Raw genomic sequence first — 26,996 nt, 5'->3', positions numbered from 1 at the left:
AGTGGCTGGCAGTTTGTTATGCATTCAGAGAATGCAGGCATGAAGGAGAAACATATCTGTGTACTGTCAGCAAAGAGGTGATAGTTGAAGCCAGAAGCAAAAAATAGTTTTCAGATGAAGGAAGAGTATACGGTGAAATGGAGTGGTCCCAGGCTGATCCATGAGTAATGCCCAGTGGCATCAGGGAGGAGGCACTGGAATTCCAAAGGATGGGGATGGAGCAGTCAGAGATGGGAGGATAGCCAGTCTAGCATAATGTCTTTGAAACCAAGGAGGGAAGGAGTTTGATGGGGGGAGGGATGATCCAAAAAGTCAAATGGCGTGGAAAAGTCTAGAAAGATCAGAATGGTGGAGAGGTGAGGGGGTGGGCAGTGATAATATAATTGGCAATGCAAATCAGTGGCATCTCTGTGGAGTGTTTGGACAAGAATCCATATTGGAAGGGTGTCAGCAAGGGCAAATACCTCAAGATAGTTTAATGTCTTGTATACAGCATGATGTCCAGCTTAAATGAACTGGACATCATAATATATACAAGATATGATACTATATTCTTGGAGCGCTTGCAAAGGGTTGTACTCACTTCTAACTTTACCAATTGCTACAGTAACACATGGTTGAGCGTTACACATCCCTACAATCTGCAGCACCAAGTAACTGCACAACTGGTATTATTAAATAACTTACTACCCTAGTTAGAATCAGCGCAGCTACAAGGTCTGTCAACCAATCGCGCCTCATTAAAAAAACCTACCTCAAGATAGTTGACTACGTATTTTAGCAACCCTTTCATAGGTTTTAGAGTGGTAGATAAGGATAGAGACAGCTGTGGAAAGAGCGATTATTGGAGTCAGCAGATAACAGTTGAGAGGGAGGTTGAATAAGGCAGAGAGGCGAGAGGAGGTGGTAGGTGGAAGTTCCTTCACAATTCGTGCTCCAAAGGGGGCAATTGAAGTGCAGGTGGGGGTGCAGAAGGTTTTGTGCAGAAGGATGTGTTATCAGTGACTACACCACAAGGTCTCCTGCGCTACCTTCCTGTGGATGAGCCCTGTTTCTCCTTTTAATGCACAACTCACAGAGAGACAGGAAGTGTTATGGGCCATTTATCAGTCCAACAAACCTCCCAAGAGAATCATGAGCTCTGATTGTCTCCCCAGAACTCTGCGGGCTGATAAGTGTTTTTATTGGCTCACTGAGATACTGAATATTGATGCCAATCTTCATCTCTTTCTGCAAGATCGATTTTGCTGGGGTTCATTGACCCTTACTCATCGGAAGAGTGGCACCGGTTTTTATCGGCAAAATAGAGGCCACAGGAACACTCTTCATACCCAAAGGACTAGAAATAGGTAACTGCTTACCCTCTGTGGTAAAAGACTGTATTGATGCCTTTTCCCATTGTATTGCAGCTCTTGTGAATCACTCTTTTAATGACAACATAATCCCTCAAGAGCTCAAACCTATCTGGATCATCCCAATATTGAAGAAACGATTCATGGACCCGAACTTGTGCTCTAGCTATCCCCCAATAGTTGCGGGACCACAGAGAAGATCACAATCTACTTGGTGATCTACAGATTGGTTGTACATCTAGTCGTAGCACAGAATTGGCTTCGCTAGACATGAAGGACCATTTACTGCAATTTCTAGATCATGCGCAAGATAGACTGCTCATGCTGTTGGATCTCCAATCGGCGTTTTACACTCTTGCTCAACCACTCTCCTTTCAAGGTTGACAGAAGTAGTTGGGATGTACAAAAGAGCAGCAGACAGGATGAGAGCTTTCTGAAGCACTCGCTCCTGCAGATTGTGCATTGATTGTATACATCAAATGCTGCCCCTTTGGGATTTGGGGTACACAGGCATCTTGTTTATAGTCCCTGCTTTTCAGCACATGTATCAAGCCCCTCCAAGATCTGTTGCTGGACCAAGGAATTTCATTTCAAAATGTTGCAGCTGAGACACAACTACTGTTTGAATTACGAGGACATCCCCCATGTATTTTGGATCGGATTTGATGCATCTTCGACCTAAGAATTATTGGATGCAAGAGAATTGGTTTTGTCTAAACCCTTCAAAAACGGAAACGTTACTAGTATCATTGCATTCAGCCCTACGAGAAGCGGAAAATACTGAGGAACAAAATGACAGCACAAGAGAAATTAAAATCACTGGGAGTATGGCTTGACACTCTACGATCAATGTCCAAACATGCTAATGAAATCATTAGTGCCACAACGTACCATGTTATGCTCTTCGTTAGTTGAATCCCTTCTTCATGCAAGATCATTCAAAACATATCATAGCTCAAGCCATCACAAGCTCAAGAGTTAACTCCTACAACTCCTTATTCTTAGGGCCCCCGTTATATGTGACAAAACGTCTTCAGACTCTCATCGATGCCACCGCTAGAATTGTTATCAACATGGCATGAAATCAACACAACAACCTGGTCTTGTGAAAATTGCATTGTTTATCATCTGGATCCAGGGTCAAGTTGTAATCTTTGATCCTGGTGCAAAAGGCAATCTATGGAAAGACTCTATGGTCCATTAAACGGTTCTATGTAATATCATCGCCAGTCATTTTTACGAGTGCCTTTTTTTACGAGTACACTATTATGAAAAAAAGTCATCGAAATTTGTATTTTTTATTTTGGGGGGGATCCCCCAAACCCTCTCTCCCCTACTTATTTTTTACTATTCCCAACCCCCCAACCCTTTATCTACCCTTTCCCAGCCGCCCAAAAAAACTATGACTTTTTTCGAAATAGTCTACTCGTAATAAAAGGCAGTCGTAAAAATGACTGTCGATGAACCGATGGTATACCCCTTAAACGTGGGTTGGGAATTCACAAACCTTGTAGACCCACACAATCTCAGGAAAATCAACGTGTAGTTGTGTCACAAATGAAATTTATGCAGGAAATTGGACATTCTTTCTCGTTTTGTGCAGCCCATCTCTTGAACTCTCTTACCGAAGAGACCTGTTGTCCGTATCACGCATTTACTCCGCCTATAAAAATACTGAATGCAAAAATGCAGAGCGTTTCTTTTTCATTCCATTACAATTATTGGTGCAGATGGGTTTGGGTCAAACCCCGCACATAATTGCGCAAAAAGAAGAAAAATAAATCAACATTTTTATATTCACTATATAATTTTCTCAGTGATCACAAAATTTAAACGAGGCTTTTATAGATTTCTGCCTTGGTTTCTGTTGCTATTTTCTGCAAATGCTAAAGCACTTAGATACCATCATGGGTCGTCAGCACCTAATGAGTTAACAAATAAAATCAAAGGCGATTGCACATGTCTTTTACTATTTACTTTTGCAGTAAGTGGTGGAAACAACAAATATTGCACAAAGGAGCCCTTTTGCACAAAAGTGCAAACAGAAGTGTTCCCATCTGTGCAAGTTAGGAATCAAAACAAAATCCCCCTTGCACTCTATTTAGGCAACATGTTCCTGTGATAATGTATTCATTTTCAGTTTGTTGTATCATGTGACTTCTGCACATTTAAAATAATTTGTCTAAAATGTAGTATTACTTTAGATTTTCAAACCCGAACATTAACACATATGTGTAACAACTTCAGCTGGGAAGATCCCTGATCAAGTACCTACATTTCAGACTTTGCTCAAATGATGGGTTCACCGCTTAACCAAAGGGTGTGATCCTAGGAAAATCATTTCCTCTCACTGTGCCTTACCTGCCAAACTTCGGTGAACCTGGAATCGATTCAGTTCACAGTTATCGATATTACCAAAAAGCATCATTCAGGGTTTAATAGACTAGTTGTGCTCCAAATATTATAATGGTAACCCCTTCATATTGAGCATACGAAGTAGCAGATGTTGTTTCTAAATGTGTTACTTGTTTTGGTTACATCTCCAATTGCTGTTCCTGTTGCACCCTGACTCATTCTCTCCTGCATACTAGCACTCCTCACACCATCACATCAATTAAAAATGTGCTACGAAAATGCTGCCAAAAATAACATTTTGTGCTTCAAAATGAAATGTATTAACCCACGAAATGCCCCATTCTATACTGCAGTATTTTGTCGGTCATGTATTTTATCCTCAACCAGATGCCGGGACTCCAAGCCGCTCCTCCACTGGCTGCTGGGACCAGCCACCATGTTCAGGGAGGCATTGATGGAGCACACCGAAGATCACATGGAATAAGTGCAGGGGGTCTTGTTGCCCAGCCCAACAAAACATGGTCGGGGGAGGGGAATGCTGGTAAGGGCAAGCAGATGGCTGTGACGGGAGGTTGAAAGGCGAAGGGGAGTGGATGGAACAGAGCGGGGACAGTAGATGGGAAGGGAAAAATAGTGGACTGATGTTGGCACGCTTTTTCTTGCTTCTCTTTTGCGCTCGGTTCGCGCTGGGTTTGTTTAATAGCTGAATTATTGCATATATGTTAAACAAAAGGTAATCACTTTTATTCCTAGGGCATGATTAATTGGAATTCCACTCTTATGATCTTGTTCAGGGGTCTGCGGTGTACAGTTTTCAGTTTTCAAACTGTGGCAATAGTTTTCCTTATGGGGAAGGGGAGAGTGGATGGAAGGTGAAGGGGAGAGTGGAGGGAAAGTGAAGACAGTAGTAGATGGAAGGTACGAGAGATGGGAGGGGTGGTGAAGGATGAAGAGAGTAGGAGATGGAAGGTACGAGAGATGGGAGGGGTGGTGAAGGATGAAGAGAGTAGTAGATGGAAGGTACGAGAGATGGGAGGGGTGGTGAAGGATGAAGAGAGTAGTAGATGGAAGGTACGAGAGATGGGAGGGGTGGTGAAGGATGAAGAGAGTAGGAGATGGAAGGTACGAGAGATGGGAGGGGTGGTGAAGGATGAAGAGAGTAGGAGATGGAAGGTACGAGAGATGGGAGGGGTGGTGAAGGATGAAGAGAGTAGGAGATGGAAGGTACGAGAGATGGGAGGGGTGGTGAAGGATGAAGAGAGTAGGAGATGGAAGGTACGAGAGATGGGAGGGGTGGTGAAGGATGAAGAGAGTAGTAGATGGAAGGTACGAGAGATGGGAGGGGTGGTGAAGGATGAAGAGAGTAGTAGATGGAAGGTACGAGAGATGGGAGGGGTGGTGAAGGATGAAGAGAGTAGGAGATGGAAGGTACGAGAGATGGGAGGGGTGGTGAAGGATGAAGAGAGTAGTAGATGGAAGGTACGAGAGATGGGAGGGGTGGTGAAGGATGAAGAGAGTAGTAGATGGAAGGTACGAGAGATGGGAGGGGTGGTGAAGGATGAAGAGAATAGTAGATGGAAGGTACGAGAGATGGGAGGGATGGTGAAGGATGAAGAGAGTAGTAGATGGAAGGTACGAGAGAATGGTGAAGGATGAAGAGAGTAGTAGATGGAAGGTACGAGAGATGAGAGGGATGGTGAAGGATGAAGAGAGTAGTAGATGGAAGGTACGAGAGATGGGGGGGATGGTGAAGGATGAAGAGAGTAGTAGATGGAAGGTACGAGAGATGGGGGGGATGGTGAAGGATGAAGAGAGTAGTAGATGGAAGGTACGAGAGATGGGAGGGTTGGTGAAGGATGAAGAGAGTAGTAGATGGAAGTGGAAAGTAAGAGGGTGTATGGTAGTAATGAAAGTGTGGACCACAGAGGAGAGCAGAAGATGTTGGGCGGGGCATGGGAGGGCATGTGATTTTGACTGGGTTGACCAGATGGAAGGGTACAGCAGATTTCACACTTAAACAAATTGAATGATCCTGGGCAAAGCACATTATGTCAGCAAAACCTGGTGAGGTGACGAGGCTGTCCGCAGCCAGTGTCATACCCCAAACCCACAACTCAAATCGCAGAAAACACAACTTAAAAAACATGAAACAGTTGTGCCTAAAGTTCAGCATTGTCTCACTTATGACAGCCATTGACTCCTCCCACTGAAAGCTCTGCCCCCATCCCCTGCCTACCCAGAGCCCTCGTTCAATCTTGACCTCGTGGCTCTTTGCTTTAAATGTGCCACTGCGCAAAGGGAGCCAGCAGCATCGTGGCATAAGGTGGTCCGGAGGATGCCAATCAGTGAAGAGGAGCAGAGAATGAAGGAGCGAATGATGGACTTCTGTGAGTGGGACTTTCAATCTGCGCCACTCGGCTAAACACCTCAAACCGAATTCTCTAGTCAACAAAGCAGACATTTTGGTATAGAAATTATTATTTGAATTCCAATAGCTCTTATTTTTGCTTTGATTCTGGCTTAAACCACTCTGATAAGCGGCTGCAAGAGGCTGTGCAGCTGGACACGGAAAGCACCTTTTTGTGTTGCTTCCACAGACTCTTTTGTCAGAGATCAAAGTGCGTCCGTGCCACCCCCAGGGCCCCCGCGTGTTCTCAACGTGCGCGTGCTCTCTGCTGAATCAATGCTGCTGAAGGGATGCTTTCACTGCCGGAAAACACGCGTGCAGTTGACAGGTCAGATAGAGATTTGCCTGTCTATGAAAGGTACCCTGCTGGGGGCTACGTTGTGAAGCAAGCGGGGATCAGGGGTACAGCGCTGGGATCAATGCTGCCCGATGATGTGAGCATTGACCGTCAGCCCTTAGCGTCCGTGCCGGAGTCACTTAGTCATATAATGTGACGCTTAGCTTCTGGATGCTCCACATGGCACCATTATGTTCTGGGAAATGGCCGGGCATTGCTTTACTGGGTGCCTGTGACCTGTACCGGGCAAGAATACTTACTGGAATACAGCACAGAGCAAACCGTGAAGCTTCTCAGTGTGTTATTTTCCTGTTTGTTTTTTTAAAGGCCCTTTCTAAGCACTAAATAACATCAATACATAAATCCATTAATCCGGCCTATCAATTCATGTATCCCGCCTCTCCAAAGTGCATTAGGAACATTGAAAAAATGTGCATTAACCAAAATGACACCTATCAACATAGGTGACAATCATATGATTTTCTCGTTTACGACGCAACAAACTGCAGCCAATCACACACTCCTATTTGGCAGCACTTAAAAATCTGTTTGACAGATTCTGCCATATGCACAAAGCGCTCAGTTGCTTTTCATCGCCATGACAGTACGGGTGGTAGTTCACATATATCTATGCATTTCTGGTGCAAATATGCGAACAACAAGATGGCGGCCACCTTTGCTAGCCTGCAGTTCTTACCTGGACCGTCAGGGTGTTGGTACTGGCGCGGGCTGTATTCTTCGCCGCATACTGGAAAGCTTGCTGCAATCTTTGCTCCATGGTCTGAACGAAAGTGCACGTGTGCACGTCATCTGACAGGCCGACAACTTGCAGGACTAAAGCAAGGGGAAGGCACACATTGAACATTTAACATAAATGCAGAGTAACTTGTTACAATGTTCCAGGACAATAGACAATAAACTAAGTTCCGAAGGGTTTTTGTTGCAATAAAACACACGTGTACTTGTTTCCACAGGGGAATGATGAAATGTAGCCATGATTTATTTTGAAATAATTTCTGGTGCTCACCTTTTAATCCGTATTGCTTCTACTTCCGGTTCACAAGAAGTAGCCTGCACTACCCTACCCTTAAAATAGTTAACCATCAGAGTTAACACAAACTGTGCCTTCCTTTGCCTGAGTTATGTTTTGTAATTGTATATATCACGTGGGAGATATTTTGGTACGGAAGTGAAGACCATGGTCACGATTAAGTAGTTAGTAAAGGAGTGAGAAAACTAAGCTGAAAATAATACAATATTTAACACTTTCCTGTAGCTAAAGCGGCCCTCGAATGGGTGAATAGTTTCTGGCTACCTGACCACCGGTCAGATGTTGGGATTGGAAGCAGGTGTTGCTGGTGGGACGGCTGCCTGATAACAAGTGCGTTTCTTGGTCATGCACAGAGAGCCGGTTTGATGAACACTACTGTGGGCCTTACGTTCTACCTGCGTGGCCACACTGAGCCAGCGCGAGGATCATAAAGCAAGGGTGACATGGTTGCAGAGACTCACAGGGTGCTGGGTTCGTTTAGTGCTGTACACCCATTGACATTGAATATACAGTATTCACAGATGCCAAGATACATGCGATTAGAATAATATTGCTGCTCTGGGGGATGCCAGAGAGCCACCCCCCATGATGGCCGCACTGTAGCCGTCCTCGCCAGTACTCCCCGAGTCTCAAGAAGTGGCAGATGTAGGGCAAAGTGCCCGGTGTGCAAGATTGACAAAGGGCCCCGAGTGGGCGGGTCATGGAGCTGGAGCTTAGGGTTGGAGTTGTAAATGACTTCTCTAAATCCAAGAAGGATTAACTCTAGGTACAAATCTTTCATGATTTTAAGTCGTCTTTTTTACTGCAGGAGTTGTGCTTTTACGGGGTTGCAGCAGCCTGTTTACTTCACTAGACTTGGCCAAGGTGAAATTAGTTGCCCAGGATCACTTGCTTTGTTTGAGTGGGAAATCTACTCTCCCCTTCCATCCACTCATGCTTTCTGAAATCGCACACTCTCCCCTTCCCAAAATGATTTGCACTCCATGCCACTTTCATAATCTTCGCCTCTCCTCTTCCATCTGCTACCTCTTCACCTTCCATGTGCCCCATCATCTATCACTTTCCAGCTGCTACTCGCTTCATCTTCCATGAGTCCCATCACCCATCACCTTCCATCAGCCACCTTTTCACCTTCCATGAGTCCCAACACCCATCACCTTCTAGCTGCTACTCGCTTCACCTTCCATAAGCACCATCACCCATCACCTTCCATCAGCCACCTTTTCACCTTCCATGTGCCCCATCACCCATCATCTTCCATCTGCCACCTCTTCACCTTGCATGAGCCCCATCACCCATCACCTTCCATCTGCTACCTCGTCACTATAGTTGTTCCCCGTTACCCATCACCTTCCATCTGCTCCTTGCTTCATCTTTCATGAGCCTCATCAGCCATCATCTTCCATCTGCTACCTCTTCACCTTCCATGTGCCCCATCACCCATCACCTTCTAGCTGCTACTCGCTTCACCTTCCATAAGCACCATCACCCATCACCTTCCATCAGCCACCTTTTCACCTTCCATGTGCCCCATCACCCATCATCTTCCATCTGCCACCTCTTCACCTTGCATGAGCCCCATCACCCATCACCTTCCATCTGCTACCTCGTCACTATAGTTGTTCCCCGTTACCCATCACCTTCCATCTGCTCCTTGCTTCATCTTTCATGAGCCTCATCAGCCATCATCTTCCATCTGCTACCTCTTCACCTTCCATGTGCCCCATCACCCATCACCTTCCAGCTGCTACTCGCTTCATCTTCCATGAGTCCCATCATCCATCACCTTCCATCAGCCACCTTTTCACCTTCCATGAGTCCCAACACCCATCACCTTCTAGCTGCTACTCGCTTCACCTTCCATAAGCACCATCACCCATCACCTTCCATCAGCCACCTTTTCACCTTCCATGTGCCCCATCACCCATCATCTTCCATCTTCTCCTTGCTTCATCTTCTCTGAGCCTCATCGCCATCATCTTCCATTTGCCACCTCTTCACCTTCCATGATCCCCATTACCCATCACCTTCCATCTGCTACCCCTTCACCTTCCATGAGCACCATCAACCATCATTTTACATCTGCCACCCTTTCACCTTGCATGAGCCCCATCACCTTCCATTTGCTACTTGCTTCATCTTCCATTAGTCCACTCCACCGCCTCACCTTCCACCCGCTACTCTCTTCACCTTTCATCCACACTACGCTTCCCCTTCTTTTGCCATTGCATGAAAAATGAAAACTGTACACCCCTGAACAAGAGTCTGCAAAGTGAATCCCAATTACAAAATGCCTTAAAATTCAAATGTATACATTTACCATTTGGTCACCATATATGCATTAATTGAGCTACAAAAAAGTTAAACTCCAGAGCAAGAGAGAAACATGAAGAGTAGTGTGGCAGTATCAATCTCCCATTATTTCCTCCCTACCTGTGTCCCCCTTTCTCTTCCATCCACTCCCACTTCATCTTCGATGCCCATTCACCTTCCAACCACTCCTCCTTAGCCCCATTTCCGTTGACCACCACTCTCATGCAGAACATGCAGACTCGCCTTGTATTCTTCGCCTGGCTGGGGAAAAGCAAGGATCCTGCCTCCTCTCCCCTGTAAGTGAGGGCTGAGGAAACAAGGCCTATGTGCCCTCCTCCGCCTCAGCTTCAGCGTGCACTGGCACTGTGAACACTATGGCCACTCCTGTCAGGCCGCAGAGCAGGGTATTGGGGGCACAGCATCTTATGAAAGACAGACATCTTAAGAATACTGCAGAATGGGACATTTTGTGGCTACTTGCAGCGCAATATGTAATGTTTGGTGGAATTTTTGTGGCACATTTTTAATGGAGTTGAGGGTGCCCAGAAGTGCCAGAGAGAGCCAGAGTGCAAGAGCTACTCAAAATGTAACCATGATTCACAGGGTGACCTACACATATGGAAGCAACCACTGCTTCTTAGTAAGATAAACATAAATGGTCATTATTATTATATATGGGGCAACACTAGTCCAGTAAAGCATGAGTGAGACTTTCTTGGGCTCTCATATACTGTGAAATGAATCCCGTATAGGGCCTCCTAATATGTCAGATGGGACGCAAGGAGTTGAAATGGCCTGCCCAGGATCACAGACATTGGATTAGTGCTGAATCCAGGATCTGAGCCTTGTCTGAAATGTAGCTTTTTTCCAACTGAAGTTGGTACAAATATATGTTCATGCTTGGGTTTGAAGAACTGAAATATTACTCAGTTTTAAAGATATGGCTTTAAAAGTACAAGTCACACAATAAAGCAACTTGACCATATATAAGTCATTGCAGACATGATGAGCAAATGGCGCAAAAGCGTAGCTTTGTTTTCCCCACTCTGAATGGAAGCCTTTGATTTCCCACATGCAAAGTAATGAGAACAGACACAAAGGGAAATAAAATGGATGACAAGGGCATTCTTTCATGCAGTTTTGAGTTTGTTCTGTATCCTCATAATTTGTAATACCCAATAATCGCACCTCAAATAGCTTACTAAAAGCTCATACACGTCTGAGAAAAAACGTGCCACAGATAACAGTCACTGGGGCTGAATTTCTGGTGCCAGGCACTCGTAAAGAAAGGTGGTAATCAGCCTCAAATTAACCCATGGTACAAGCAAGGTCATTCCATAAGAATCTATTGTAAATGTCTCCTACAATCATTATTTGTCAGAGGTATTTACATGTTTCCTCAAACATAATAGAAAAGTGAAGTAAAGGCAATTTCACGTATGTTTTATTCTTTATTTCTCCACGAATTGGTGGAAAAGTTGGAAATATGTACAGAGGGGACCTTTTGAATTTAAGAGGAAAGTAAAGAAGTCCCCTCCACGTAATTGACTCCTCAAATGAAAGTGACCCCCACTGCCAAATTCCCATCCAACCACTAATAACTTCCAGTTGTAAATGGTCTGATAAAACATTATGGGCCTCATTCCGAGTACGGCGCTAACCAATGGCGCTATTAACGCCTTGGTTGACGCCGTACCCGGACCGGCAGCGCCTTGGTGGTTGGCGGAATTACCGCCCCATTCCAAGGTTGGCGGGGCGGTAATTCCCCAATCCCCATTTACCCTTCCCCATTCCCATTCTTGCCCCATAGGGCATAATGGGAGTGGGGAAGGCGTCAATTACGCCACCGTAAATTACGGTGGCGTAATTAACATCAAGGTCCCTTAGCGCCATGGTATTTAACGCCTGCTAAAAGCAGGTGTTAAAAGCACCATGGCGCTAAGGGAACTCGGAGTATGGCGGTAAGGGATTACCGCCACCGCTCTCGTTAGCGGTGGCCGCTATCCCTTACCGCCATACTCGGAATGAGGCCCTATGAATATTAGGACAAACTGGACACTGCTTCAACTCCTTCTTTCCTTTTGAGAAGTGCTATCTATCCGTCGCATCAGCCAGTATTACAGCCCTGCTAGAGTAAATCAAAGCTGGAACACTGGCCCTTTGGGGAACAAAACTCTCTCCCAAAATCTGTAAAAAAAAAAGAAATGAACAGGAAACCACTTCCGGGAAAAACAAAGGAAAAAAAAGTAATCCCTACACCTGACCGTAGTCTAACCCAGTAAATGTAAGAAACAAGCGAGACAGATGCAAGGGGCACTAACAGTGACATTAGGAGGGGCGCAACGCATTGAGACGCACGGCTGCTCAGGGCTTCTTATAAAGTGAGCAGTGACCTGAAGTGAAATAGTGGACAGGAAGTTGGAAAATGGCCATCTTGGATTGGTAGCTCACAGTGTTGAGAATCAGAGTCCACCTTCTTGAAAATGAAATAAACCAAATGAACCTTCAGCATTTTGGGGGGGACCCCTGTGCTGCAGGGCAAAAGGTGTAGCTGCATAGGTGGGCACACAAGGCATGGTTATGGGTACAGCCCCAGTGGAGCAGCTGGCGTATCGATCTGTAGCCATAGTTGAGGTAAGTGTAGGACTGAAGCAGTGCGTGGATATTTACAGGTTTAGTAACTCAAGTGAGATATTTATACACACTGTTCCCACCTGGTCCCACCTCCTCTATGATCCTGCATGCCAAACCCTCAATTCCACTCTTACTGGTGGACATGTATGGAGATAACCGACCAAAGCTAACCTGCGGACAGAGGATGCGCAGTGGTAATCCAAGTGAGACTACATGCTGGAAATGCCAGAACCTGGCCGGTAACATTTCAGTCCTCTGTGTTCCAGCTCTTTCTAGTTCCCAACTGTTGGCAACAGAATACCAAGAGCAATCCGCTGGAGGAGATGAACGCATAAGTCGAAGGCAGGCTTCAAGTGGACAGGTTTTGAAGCATGGCTTTATGTATGTATGTCTAAAGGTCACTGAAGATGGTTCTGAAACCACAAGCGAGAGGGTAATGTTTAAAGGAAGCATGCATCTGCCCATGTGACTGCCATACAGATGTCTTCGAAAGAACATATATTCTCCCGAAGTCAGAAATGCTGCCTCCCCTCTTTTGAAATAAACATCATTCCATGCTGGAGGGGCACATTTAGATGGCTTAGAGAGAAGAGTCGCAGGACATTATCCAAAGGGATGCTATAAACAATAGAAGTGTCTCTTCTGGGAGCATTCACAAAATACCTTGCGGAAAGCCTAACCTCCCTATGGCTTAATCAACGCAGATAGACCGAGCAGCCACGGTGGGAAAAGCCAGCCTTAGAGGCTGCTAGCGAGTTTAGCTCCAACTATGAGGTGCAGAGAGGACCCAAGTGGATTTCATGTGGTCCAGAAGAAATGGAGAAGGTCTGATGTGTAACAGTGTTAAAAAAAAACCTCCAGCCAGTACTATAAAAGAGCACTATTTGTCACCTGAAAGGCTGAGCATACCCTACTACACTTAATATCGACTTTAACTGATGAATGCCTCATTATGAGTTTGGCAAACCTCACGGGAGGGGAGCCTGTGTACATATTGAAGTGTGCATCTGGTCATTGTGGTTAGCGTATATGTAATTCCGCTGACAGTTACCCCTCCATTATTCTGGAGGAAATGCTATCAGCAAAGTGCAGGAAGTACTTCCTGCTAATGTTCTCTGATTCTGAAAGCAATCGGGAAACATGATGGTAAACCATTACCACCGTGTTTACAACTACTTCAGTATCCTTAATGAGTTAGTTGCATCGGTACCGCCAATCACTAGCCAATGCATATATCCACCTCATGGATGAATGTATACTGGTCCTTCCTGTCGAGCCACCTCTTCATTATCTATGGCCACAATTGAGATATTTGCTGAGATGTGCTTCCCTCTCGGCCACTGGTTCTCAGTAAGAAATCCATCCTCCGAGCATCTCACTCCATCACTCATAAAGCACTACCTTCTTGTAGGTCAAACACAATTGGGTCCCCAGGCACTGAACCAGGCTTTCTCTAAATCCCTCTAGAACCAAAGCAACGGCCTCCTGGGAGGAGAACCTGAATACAAAATGAAGCGTACATCTGCTCATTGTAGATAGCATTTCTATTTTTCAAGTGCTTCACCCATTTCCCCACCAGGGACTTTAGAGTTCCGAAGATTTAGCATTTGCAGAGTGTAAACAGATTCTGTTGGTTTTCACTGATTGGCCAGGATATTTTGGACGTTCCATTTGTGTTCGATTGGAACTCCTATTTTTCATTTCAAGGATATACGAGCCAACCAATGAATGTCCTATTGTTCACTAGTTCAAAACAAAAATACACATTTTCACACTGTTGAAAGAATAATTTCAGTGGACAATGGAAAACCCCATTCCACTTTGCATCGGTCAATGTACTCAATGTACCTAATGCTCGGTGTCTTTGGTAGTAATATCTTCTGCAACTAGGTAAGACTACTTTTTTATGAATGTGTAATTTAATGTACTGCTCCTGCTAACTCAGAGATTGGGTGGGAGAGTGAAACTCTAGCACACAGAGCCAGATAAAAGTAAGAACATATATCAAATAATACATAGAATTAAAGGTTCCATTGGGTGATTGCATAAATCAATCGGAAGCAAAAATACATGTACTTCTTTATTTCTTTTGAACTTGTTAATAATTTGAAATGACTTTGTTGAAACTACAAATTGCAATCTTTTTGGGGAAACAACTTGATATAAGAAATTTGACATAGGTCACGTTTCTTTAAACAAATTTCTTAAGCTGTGAAGTTCCAGGCAATACAGTTCTGTTGCCTGCATTACAGCTATCTATTGTTCCTTTGGCTGGTCCGTATGTCTAAGAGGGATGCGTGCTGTTAAAAAATATTAGAAACATTGCTAAAATATAGGAATGTGAATTGTATTACTGTGCACATTTCTGAAAAAGGATACACTGTCCTTATCAGTAACTCACTTGTTCCTTAACTGCCCAGTAACATGTCATACATGTTTAGTCTTGTGATGTCAGATCGTAATATCAAGAAACACTACATTCCTGTGAATGTGCCATGCGCTCACAACGTTAATAGGCAGCCTTTTAGCGTACGGTGTGGTGATCTGCAATGATCTGGGAGCACCCCCAATTGACATCTGTTTGTGGCTGGCTTTCCAGGTCTGCCTGGTGCCATGATTAGAGCCCTGCTCTAGTCCCACCTATGCATGCTGGATTGGAACCAGTCTCTGGTAGTATGCTGTTTAGCTCGGATAAGAAATCCTTTTTCTGGACATTTGGTTGGCCCACCAATTCTCGTTTAAGTTTCACAGTTTCACAGTTTTGTTGCACAGTTATGTAGGATTCCTGGAACAGGAATATTCCAGGGGTATATTTTGCCAGATATCATTACATGCTTTAATTCTTGTGATAATGTCTGAGGACAATGAGGTTCCATGAAATAATCTTACTCCTTGCCATGGTCTTTGTGAGTGTGGGGGTTATAACAGCATCTTCCTATTGCTAGTCAGTCTGGTCTCCTTTTGTTTGTGATATGTTTGGGTCTCACGTCCATTTTTCTGTTGTGGTGTTATTTTGTATTTTAATGTTCTATTTTATTCTTGGATTTTAAGTGAGGGGGCCTTCCCGGTGTTTCACCTTGGTGATCTATGTTCAGTTTGCCGTGCGTGGACTCTGGTTTCTGCGGCATCCTGCATTAAACAACAGTCCTTATCCAGAAACGTCCATCATGTACCAACCTTACTCTTGGGCTTTTCCTCTAGGAATGTGGTTGTGGTGCCTGTATGTTTATGTGCCCCCACTCACATTCTGGCTTTTTATGGCGGTTTTTAACGGCTTTGCTCTTACCACTGCCACTGCTGTATTGCCTTACGACATAGGAGTTAGTAGAATTTGGTGGGTAATATTGGTAGGTTTCCATGCATTTCCCCTTCATAATTTCCTATTTCATTAACTTCTTGTCAACTGTATGTTCTTTTAAGGTTGTTCTGGGTTTGTCTATTGCAATTCACGTTTTTTTTCTTCATTTTCTCTAGGTTCCTCTGCCCTGGCCTCCAGATTAACTTTGATGTATTCCTGTTTCATGGGACATAAGCCCAATCAGTAATGCTTAGCCCCCGAAATTTCACCAGATGAGATACTACTTTGAAGCTCCTGCACATCCTGTTACAGACAGTTCTCCCCTGCAGCTGGCGCCAGTGTTTGACTGTGAAGCCTACAGTCTTCTAAGCATCAACGTGTCTGCCTTGGATCAGCTGGAACAAGCACCAATGAAGAGATGTTTCTTGTCCCACACAGAGCAGGCAAGAGCTCACTCAGTACACCCTCCCTGACTACCAGAGGCAGACCCTCAGAGCCTTTGCAGTTTGAATCTACCTATTAGATGCTACGCACCTCGTTGAGGTGGTAATTTGTGACAGTGCTCGACAACCACAAATTGTAAAACATTTTCTGAATGAAAATTGACCAGCACAACAAAAAGAAAAAGTCAGGGCGATAATCGTCAGCCTGTGTTTCAAGTTCCAGGCCAAATGAGAGACCACAGCGCATATCTTATGACCGTCTGGTCAAAGAGTTTATGAGTGAACTAAGGATGTAGGGTTGAGGACCCTGGAATGGGATTCAGCCACAGATATGCGATCTCTTGGCCTTCCAAAGATGTCACAGATGTTTATATAGCACCCGCTCCCATCTCCCAAAAGTCCTGCTTTTCTGCATGCTGCATTGTGCAGGAAATCCATCCCTGTGCCTTTCAGGTACAACAGTTAAAAAATAAGCAGCAGGATGGCCCAGCAGCACAATGAAGAAAAAGAGGAATCTCGTGGAAACTAGATCATTTTGTGCGACTGGTAAGTCTGTGGTATTCAATGAAACACATTCTTGAAAATGTGCTAACCGTTGTACAAGTAAGATTTCCTAGGCATTTAATCACCTTTTAGAGGCGTGTGACACATACATCTAATTTTGTCATAATTGCAAAAGAGCCACTCACGCCGTCAAAGTCAACAGCAAGCTAAGAAGAAAGAATGGGCCATTCTCTTCAGGGACGACCTGTCTATTAATCCAGAACCGGTTTCCAAGGAGATGGCCTTCTGAAGCCCCAGGGAGCCGTGGTGACTAAGGTCTTGCTGTACAGTGAGTGATCCTTTTGTAAACACATCATTGTCGACGACGAAAAGCAAGCAAGCAACAGTCCCAAGAAACATTACTGGAATGCAGAGAGGCATATCACGCGGTAGCACCTTTGTTTCTGAGAATTCCTGCCCCGGGCCCACTCCTTCTGGAGATGTAAAACCACGTATGTATCGATGTTGCTTCAAAGGTAGTCTCAGACCCAGCACACGGCTGTACACTTGTGAAAATCTTCACTTGCAAGCCGACTGCTCTATGCTTCTGTTCAAAGGAATTACACATGATCTATAGATTTTATAAATTGAGCAGAAGCCTCTCCTTCAAGTCACCTGCCTCAATTAAAGTTTCTGGCTGAAGTATTTGTAGATGGAGTTAGATTGTGTCTAGTGTCACTAAGGCCACAGGTTCTACAGTACTAACATTTTAAGTAAACATTAGCATCCTGTTCTAAAAATGTTAGTTTGTGTTTCCACAACTGTTCTCTACTTAGCTGGGATCAGTGGTGGTGTTGCTAGGCAATGATATCGCAGGCAGTTGTGTTAGTACAAGTATGGTGATTTCTTAGTGTATACGCGTAAACCGCTAAATGGGTCCAACTGTTGAAAACCTCATAGTTTAAATGGATCAAAAACTTTGCAGTCTGCCTGACTATGGGCCTCATCACGAGTTGGGCGGTAACGCCGGCGCTATTAGCGCCGGCGTTAATAGCTCTACCACCAAACCCCCCGGCGCTAATAGCGCCAGATCACAGGTTTGGCGGAACGGGTATTGCCCATTCCCCACTGAGCCCATTCGGGAATTCCCCATTCCCCATTGGGCTCAATGGGGAATTTTCGCGCTCGTACCGGCGCTGGATATCCCGCCGGCGGTAAGAGCGCGAAATTTCGGCGGATTTCCCCCCAGTTCAGAGCTGGGGGGAAATCTGCTAAACCCGTGATTTGGCAGACCCTTAAATGCGGCGGTAATAGCGCTACCACCGCATTTAAGGGTTACCACCAAACTCGTGATGAGGCCCTATGTCTTTTGATTGTCTACTGACCATGGACAAAGAAAAAGGACTCCAGCCAATGGTCAGCTTGGCCCATGAAATGGCAGAAAATATAAAGGAAGTAGAATCAAATCCACGGGTAGAGGTAGTTAGTTGGCTGTGTCACATGTATTTTTTTTTGTTTGCCTTTCAAACATGGCCTGGAAAAGAGTAGCATACTGTCAGAGCAAACTAATATCTCTTCTTTGAGTAGCCCCAGTATTAACTACTAATGCTGAAGGTACTCTTTTGCTGTTTGCACTTTAGCCTGCCAGGCACGCCATTATTAAGCAGTTTGTATGTTGGAGCCACATTATCAACAATGTATCTGTCCGCTTGCTGCATGTACAACTAATTGTCCTGCTTGCTGATACCCCTAATTGAAACACATCTTGACTCAGGCTGTCACTTCATTTAGAATGTTATTGGTTTAAGCTGAAGAATGTTTAAAAGAATAGAACGTTGAGGAGAGAGGGAGTTAGAGCTTGGAGCTGGAAGAGAAAGATTGTACTGCAATTGCTGTGTTTAACTTAATAAAGGAATTTACCTTCAATCGAGAGACTACACTTCATCATACCGTTGAAGGTGACATCCCACTTGGGACTGGAGGGCATAAAGGTTTATTTCATAGTAGAGGCCTGCTTGATGTTTCTTGCTAGGGTGACCTTGTGCAAAATTGCTCCCCTAATAAGATGAGTTCAGTATGTGACCTTGACCTGTGCGGACCACCCCTTCCATTGAAAAGCATGTGTTCCATTGGGTATAAGAGAACGTGGCACTGAGGGAATGTGGCGAGGAAGAGAGGGGTGAAGATAGTGTCTGTACCTTGCACTCTTTTTTGGGAGAAAAACTGTTTTTGTTATTTTGTCCTGGCCTCTAGTTTAGTTTTTCAGCCACAAGTGCTCTTTATGTGGCACTGTCAGTGACTAATTTGATATATGTGTTTTTGTGTTAGCCATTTTAAATAGAATTATACAGTTATTAGCACTTGTCTGCAAAGTTGCTCCGCTGAGTGAAGGGGTTACCATTGTGAGGGTCCCAGATTGTAGACACATTCCCATACTACAATTGGCTGAAAGTGTGATATTTGCAAAAGATTAACATAATGTTTGGATTTTTCAGTAATCAGCATCATGACTGTGAAATTCCACATTCCATTAATGAACTTCTGTTGCACTGAGAGCCAAGTCAGACTAACTCAATGAGCATCTGTCAGGATTCCCAAGAGAGGGTGATGCCAGGGCTTCATCCATGAACTTCACGATGAAGCTTCATAATGCTTCATTATCAGAAGATTTCTCATACACCAGAAATTCCCCAAAACGACATATATTTACAGAATATTTATTGGGTTTACAAAATCGTATGCCACTTTAAATAATATAACCGTTTCAGGAAATGTCAATATTGATTTTAGCAATGCTGATACCATGATAGCATTGTGCTATAAAAGTCATGTCTTCCTCATTAACTAACCACTCCTCAAAAGGATTTAGCAGTAAACCTTTCAAACAAAATATTAAATAAAGATCTAATATCAGCCCTAAACAAAAGACTGTCCTTTTGTCTCACAAACACCTTTGACTATTTCTCAACAAATGTATACTTTTATACATTCTGCAGGCGTCTCAAACTTAAAATATTCTTTCAACAACAAAGTTCAAAAAAATCACCAAGAATATAGCTAAACCGCCAACAGAAATATCTTCAAACGTAGAACAAGACATTGTCAGACTAATCAATTTGGATTCTAGTGAGGACGCATTCACAATGGACGATCTAATCTGTGAAAAAAACATAGATCCCTTTCAGATTGAAGATAGTCATCTGAAACGATCCTCCAAATTCATATCACAATTACCACCAGACAACGTGATAGATTCCTTCAACTAAGCAGTAACAATGGATTTAAGACACATTTATATAAACCAGCTCCAAAAAATAAAGGAGCAAAATCTTACCGAAGCAGAAAGAAAAGCAGTTAAAGCCATACAAGAGGACAATGATATTATAATCAAATCAGTGAATAAGGGAGGAAAAATAGTAGTGATGAACAAAGAAGACTACATCAAAGAAGCAAAAAAAGAACTTAACTAAAAACACTGTTATGAGAAAATATCAACTAATCCAATTAAACAAAAAGGGCAAGAATGGAAAAATCTTAGTAAACAACAGCAAATGAAAGGCCTACTTAGCGATGAAGAATTTGATTTTTTAAATGAGCCATACGCATAATTATCACCTATCTATTTTCTCCCCAAGATCCACAAGAAATTTCAATCATTTCCAACTTTAAGACCAATCATAAATGGAATTGGTTCAATTACAGAGAAAATCTCAGAATACATCGAAAACATTTTTAATCCCTTACTTCAATGTCCAGTTTCCTCCATAAAGGACACTAAACATGTAATTCAACAAATCCAATCAATAATGTGGCAGGAAAACTATAGGTTGATAACTATGGATGTAACATCACTCTATACCTGCATAGACCATCAAGGCATAAATTAGTTTTCAAAAATTGATTAGCAGATTTTGCTAATAAACATTTTTTTGATTAGCAAATGAACTAATTTGATTACCAATTTTGTACTAATACTGAATGTCACCAGAATTAGTTGTACCCCAAGTAGAATTAGCAAGAATGCAGAAATGATTTCTATGTACCTCTGAAGTATAAGTGTGAGAGTAGTGAGTGTGCATGTTGAGAGGGCTAAGTGTGAGAGCTAGGATGCAAGAGTGAGAACTATGGTGTGAGAACGAGAGCTTTGGTGCAAGAGTCAAGAACTATGGTGCGAGAGACGAGTTTGGGCAAGTGTCCAAAAGAGCCATGGTTAAAGAGTGTGAGAGATGGTGTTGGAGAGAGCCAGGATGCAAGAGAAGGGGTGTGTGGGAAGCTGGTAGAGACAGAGTACATGTGTTTTGTGACTGGGTGCATGTGAGAAAGCAGGGTGCTAGAAAGGGTGCGTGCATGTGGAGTGCTGGAAGGGTGGAAATGAGCCCAGGGAAGGTGAAATGTTGAAAATAAGGGTCAGTTAAAAGATACGAAATGTGCAGGGCAGGAGAAAGAGGATGTGAAAGATGGTTGCCTGCATGAGTTAACAGCGCAAGGGTGGGAGGCCAGAAGAGAGAGAGGGCATGTGTGGGAGTTAATGTGTGTGTGCATGCCATTTGGGGAAGGGGGAGACAAACAAAAGAAATGAAGAACAGGGGTCTGGTAGGCTTATGGGGGAGTTTGCAGGGAGACGGTAGAGGAAGGGAGGGAGGAAAGACCCTGGAATCTCAGGAATTTTGATGGGGGAAAGATTTCACTAATTGCTTTTTTATTTATTTTTTTATGCTTACAGGACTGCGCCGCCACGGACTCCCTGCCTGAGTGTGGCTTTATTCTGCAGCAATGACTGTAACGCTTCCAGCACATTGGAAAAAAGAATGCAGGTGAAGCAAAATAACGCGTGTTTATTTTGCATCACCTTTCATTCTTTTTTGCCGACTTTCAATGCTAACATGCGTTTCTTTTGCTTTCCTTCTTTTTGACCAGGTTAGGATGGACTCAGCCCCATTGAACCACCGCCATCAGGTTTGCAGGCTGGACAACTCACCACTGCACTACATAACCTGATGAAAAACAACTAAGGTGAAATGCCCAAGTTCGGTACTGCAAATTTCAGGGAAACCCTTTGTATTGGTTCTTGGAGTTTACATGTGGACATTTTAACGTGTTGATTTTATGGAAGGCGAATGCCTTTTGTCCTATACAATCTAGGTGGTTGTGAAAAGGCAATTTAATGAAATAGAAGAGGCCTTCTACGGGCAGCAGGCTGCGTTATTTTGGCGGGTGCTGCCAGACGGTCTCTAACACCCAGCACCTGCCGTAATAATGCAGCCTGCTCGTAGAAGGCAGCAGGCTGCGTTATTACGGCGGCGGGTGCTGGTGTTAGTGTCTGACGATAATATTTCTCCCGCTCGGCCAGGAGAAATATCATTCTCAGACACTGCTAACACCAGCACTTGCAATAATAAAAATAAACGGGAGGGAGAAATATTATCATCAGACACTAACACCAGGACCCAAACACATTTGCATCATTTGCATCAAAAGGACCTGGCTCCCCCAACCAAACCTCCCCTAGCACTGTGACTCCCTCGGCCTCCTTACCTGAGAACGTTGAGCCGAAGTGTGAGAGGGGGCTGAGATCCTCCTCTCACGATGGATGTGATGATGCCGCATCTGGGCTGGGCTGACATAACATTGATACAATGTTTTTAGCCCAGCCCAGGTGCTTCTGCCTTGCCTGCAGTGCACGCTGTGCACAGAGGCAGAAAAACTTTAAAGGCACAATCTTTTTTTCTTTTTGCTGTGGAAATCATATCGCAGTTGGTGCGACATTATTATTAAAATACACAGCAAAACATCATTATTATATATCGCAAATTTGGATGAGATACCGCTTATTTTATGCCTTGAACATGAAAAAGGAATAGCAGCAGCTGAACATTTTCTTAAATCAAGAACAATGCCCTTCTAGGAGCAGAAAAAGATGATACTCAAGATGTTGAAATCTGCACTAATGAACAATATCTTCTGCTTTGATAATGAAATCTATCAGCAGATTCAGGAACGGCAATGGGGGTGAAATTTGCCTGTCGTATGCCAATTTATTCGTGGGATATTTTGAGCTGGAACATGCCTGGGCACATAAATTCTTCATGGATACAGACAAGATAGTAATTCGGGGCAGATACATCAACGATATACTAATGATCTGGAATGGAGATAAAAAGTCTCTCCTTGACTATACACAATATTCGAATACCAATAACCTGAATTTGAAGCTTACAATGGAAGAAAGTACAGAAAAGATTAACTTCTTAGACTTAGAAATCTATGTGCAAGACAAGGAAATACACACTACTCTATTATTAAACCAACAGCCGGCAACAACGCTTCCAGAAATCACCCAATGCACACGATACAAAATATTCCTTATGGTGAATTTTCACGTATAAAAAGAAATTGTGAAGAAACGGAATTTAAAAAACATCTGGCACACAGCGGAGAAAAAATCATTGAAAGGGGCTACTCAATCTCAACACTGAACACAGCAAAATCAAAAGCCTTGAAGAAAGACATAAGTGAATTATTAGTAGATAAACATCATACCAAGGAAAGAATCACATCTGAAAACAGGAAAGTAAGACTGATTACTACTCATAGTACAGACCATTACAAAATACGTTAACTGCTGTACAAACATTGGAATATTCTCCAGCTCGACCCAACTTTAGCAAAATACCTAGACAAAAAACTATCAATGATGTTTAGAAAAGCAATATCACTAAACACGATCATTAGTCCAAGCTACATGAAACCCTCAGAACAAAAATCAGGAACCATTCATTCAATCTGGAGAATGCCTGAAATAACTGGAAACCTAAAATGAAGCTCAAAATAAGAATCATGGAACACATGAGAGCAATTAGAAATTACCATCCAAAATATCACTTGGCAACGCACTTCAATTTGGAACATGGCAAGGAAACCATCAATAACCTGAAAGTTGCCGGCTTTGTGACAACCAAGGAAACCTTAAGAGGAGGAAACAACATCCGAAAACTGAGGCAACTAGAACCCAAATGGATAACTTTAATGGATAGCTGCCACAGTGGTCTTACCAAGACAATGAGTTTTGGTAATTTCTTTAATAATGTCAAAATGTTAAAAATGTCAAAAAGGCTTTATACATTTCTTACAAAGATGGACTTAGACTATCATTGCAACAGTTGCTGCTACCAAATGTCAATGATCAAATGAGTTGTTTACATTTATTTTTATCTTGATGAACTTGCGCTACTCACTCGCCATTTTCTTTTCACCTTTAAAGTTTGACTTTCTTTTTTCATCTTAATTCCACAATCCTATTTTACCTAGGATTTTCATGGTCCAAATTTCCTTTATAGAGTCACATTTTTAGTTCATGATAATGAATTATGATTTTTGGTCTGAATCTAAACTTGTTTCCCTCATTGAATAGCTAGAACATTAACAGTTTTATTAGCCAAAATATCCATTACTAAATATCATTTTAGCTTTCTCAACAAAACTGTGTGACTCAAAATTATCAACATTACAAGGTATGCCGCATTAGCAGCTGGCGCCATCTTTAAAACGTCATTGCTTTCATTGCGCGATGATGTCACTGCATTTAAAAACACACGTAATTACATCATATGCTGAAAATAGCCGTAAATGTAAGGCGGCTTCCATCTCCACTTCATTGCTCATAGCCTGAAGTGATAAGAAATACCTCCTTCTTCTACATATCAAAAATAAGTAAGTAATTGCTTTTCGTTTGTGTGTCTTTTGCAAAGAAGGTCATTATACTTTAGCTTGGACTTCACAATGATATGGTTGTGAAATATCCTTTTCCTTCTTAGCAAAAATTAATTAGCTTTATTGATTAAGTTTCTTTAATTTCATTGTTCCTTAGCATAAACATTCTTTTTTTGAAACATAGAGAGAGCATTGTATTTTCTATTTACAAACAGAGTCAGCCAATTTACGCCTGTTTGGACATTTAACATGCCATTATCTGACTTAGTCAGATTCAGGGTTTTAAACACCAGGGAAAACACTGACTTATTCTAAAAGCTTTTTCCTAATCTCTTTCCCACCTACTTTGTGCTCTTCAACCTTCAAGATATAGGAATATAAACCCAATTCAATTACCTTAAATAAGAAGGATCTATGTTGGGAAACTTGAAATACAACATCCTCGACAGGGTAATTCTGTCAACTTTGGCAGAGATGGTTAATTATTGCCTGAATAACAGTGGATTATTTTCCAGTTATTCAGACTTAACTCCACACATTTTAATTTTCAGATTAATCAACAAACATATGAACAAAACACAAATGTTCATTGATTATATTTACCTCCTGAAGATCCACAGATAGAGGTGAAACACGTAAAGAGGATTATTTTGATCAATCTGCAGAATTTTCTCTTGAACAAAGTATACTCTGATTTTGGATGAACAATATTTATTGATTATCATGGAATACAGCAGGAAATGACAAAATAAATAGAAAAATTGAAAATTGAATTTTTCGTCCTTCCTTAGCGCATAAAATCTAAAGATCAACCTCTCAGCTATACTATTACTGTTGGGCAAACACAATAGTGTATCTTTTGCCAAGTGACAAGGAAACCAAAATTAACTATTAGAATACTCGCCAAAACATGGAGCAATTGTTTGCCAACACGTTGACATAACCTAATTGAACGTTGCCTTTTTGCTGACGTGAGCTTCCCTTGGAATAGACCATGCATTGCCACAAAATACTAACCTATCATAGACACAAATGCACTCAGGCAAGGCTAGGACAAGTTCTGGAATAACAAATCGATAAGCAAATGACACCTATCACATTAATTGCACCTTAATACCCTACAAATAATTTCAAAATACCCATTCCATAATCAGGAAATCCTGGGAACGTCAGATCAGCTACGTTTATGAAATATTTTAGAATTGAAATGCAAAGAATCACAGGAAGATGTCAATGACCAATAGCTTCTGAAGGCATGCATATACTATTCCTTCCTCTACCCCCAGGTACATTGTTTTACTTTGTGAAACAGGCTTAAATAGGGACAGGGTAGAGAAAGTTATGGTCCAGCAAAAAAAAGAAGCGGTAGGTATCAGAGCCTAGAAGATGCTACACCTTTCTGGGGTGTGCCGCCTGTATGATCTATGACCAGCCTTCAGTGTTTGGCAATGTTATCACAGAGCTCTTTCATTTCATTCTTAAACGCATATAGTATTATAAAGGGGTAATTATCATCTAGGGGGAAGTATTCCACTTGGAGGTTTTGCATGACATCTGACAGATGAGAGTGAAGATCCAGTTCTCTCTGATGTCATTTGTAACCCCAAGGTGGAATGTACAAGACTATACCTTGGGGTTGGTAGCTACCCATCTTTAATTTTATGTGTGCTTGACTCCTCATTCCTTTTCCCAACCCTTGTTACCCCATTTAGGAAAAGAACTAGATTGCCTAGGTTTAGGAAAGATTTTCTATTTTGCAACATTTCCACCATTGACATCAAAGAAACACCCATCTTTGTGCTATGATTTGAACCCTGACCTGACTTTTGGAGGTAAGTAAAGCCTTTTTGCTTTACTTTCCCTGCTCGATTCATCCTTTTTGGGGGCACTGGTCAGCCCATATGGTCAGCCCATTTGCTTACCAGTGAAGGGGGACCTTGACCCCTTTGCAAGATTCCTTTGTTGCTTTACCATAGCACACATCACCTTACAGTGAAGTGCTACAGGTTACTTTGCATCCCTCTTTCGTTTTTCTTTTGTAACATTCTGTTACTTTTAATAGGGGTCCAAAACCAGCTGGTGGCAGTGGATATTTTTCTGAAGTGTTTTTCATTTTTAATGTGTGTTCTTTTTCATCATTTTACCAGATTATGCCATTTTAAATACCATATACTCAAAATGGCAGTGCCACACTTCCATTGGCCATCATGTCTTTTGATCTTCTTCCTGCCTTCTCAGTTCAGTAAATGCCATACATGGTTACCCCTTTCCTAGGGAAAACCTTGTTTTCTGTGTAAACCAGCGGCATGAGCATCTGGGCGGATGTGGAGGCTGTGACTGTCTTTTCACAAGCCATGCTCCAGCCAACGGTAGGTCTGTTGCTGGGCAGATGTGGGATAATAGGCTGTTCCAGTTTGAATGGTGCTGATCCTTGCCGTTTGTGGACTTGTTGCAACCCCAGCTCGAATTTGGGATAATACAAGGAGTCGCACAGCCGTTCTTCTGATTGTCGTTTGGAGCCAAGACACCTAAGAGGAATTGGAGCCTGCTGAAGACCTGAGAGGGACTGCTAAAGACATCCAGGATTGCCTCCAGTCAAGACCCGGTGAAGCC

General features: G+C 42.9%; 1 protein-coding gene across 3 annotated transcripts in view; it reads right to left on the bottom strand.

The window, feature by feature from the left end:
• Positions 1 to 26,996, bottom strand: part of KIAA1549L (KIAA1549 like) — a 739,655-nt gene that overhangs the window by 328,744 nt on the left and 383,915 nt on the right. For all 3 annotated transcript variants that reach the window (XM_069623580.1, XM_069623581.1, XM_069623582.1), the window contains one exon: positions 7,149 to 7,285. In XM_069623580.1, the coding sequence (XP_069479681.1) occupies positions 7,149 to 7,285 (137 nt within the window). The remainder of the gene's footprint in view (positions 1 to 7,148; positions 7,286 to 26,996) is intronic.

This window comes from Ambystoma mexicanum, chromosome 11, assembly GCF_040938575.1.
Source record: "Ambystoma mexicanum isolate Mex_15411 chromosome 11, UKY_AmexF1_1, whole genome shotgun sequence".
Lineage (NCBI taxonomy): Eukaryota > Metazoa > Chordata > Amphibia > Caudata > Ambystomatidae > Ambystoma > Ambystoma mexicanum.
This window is presented reverse-complemented; position numbering and strand designations above follow the sequence as displayed.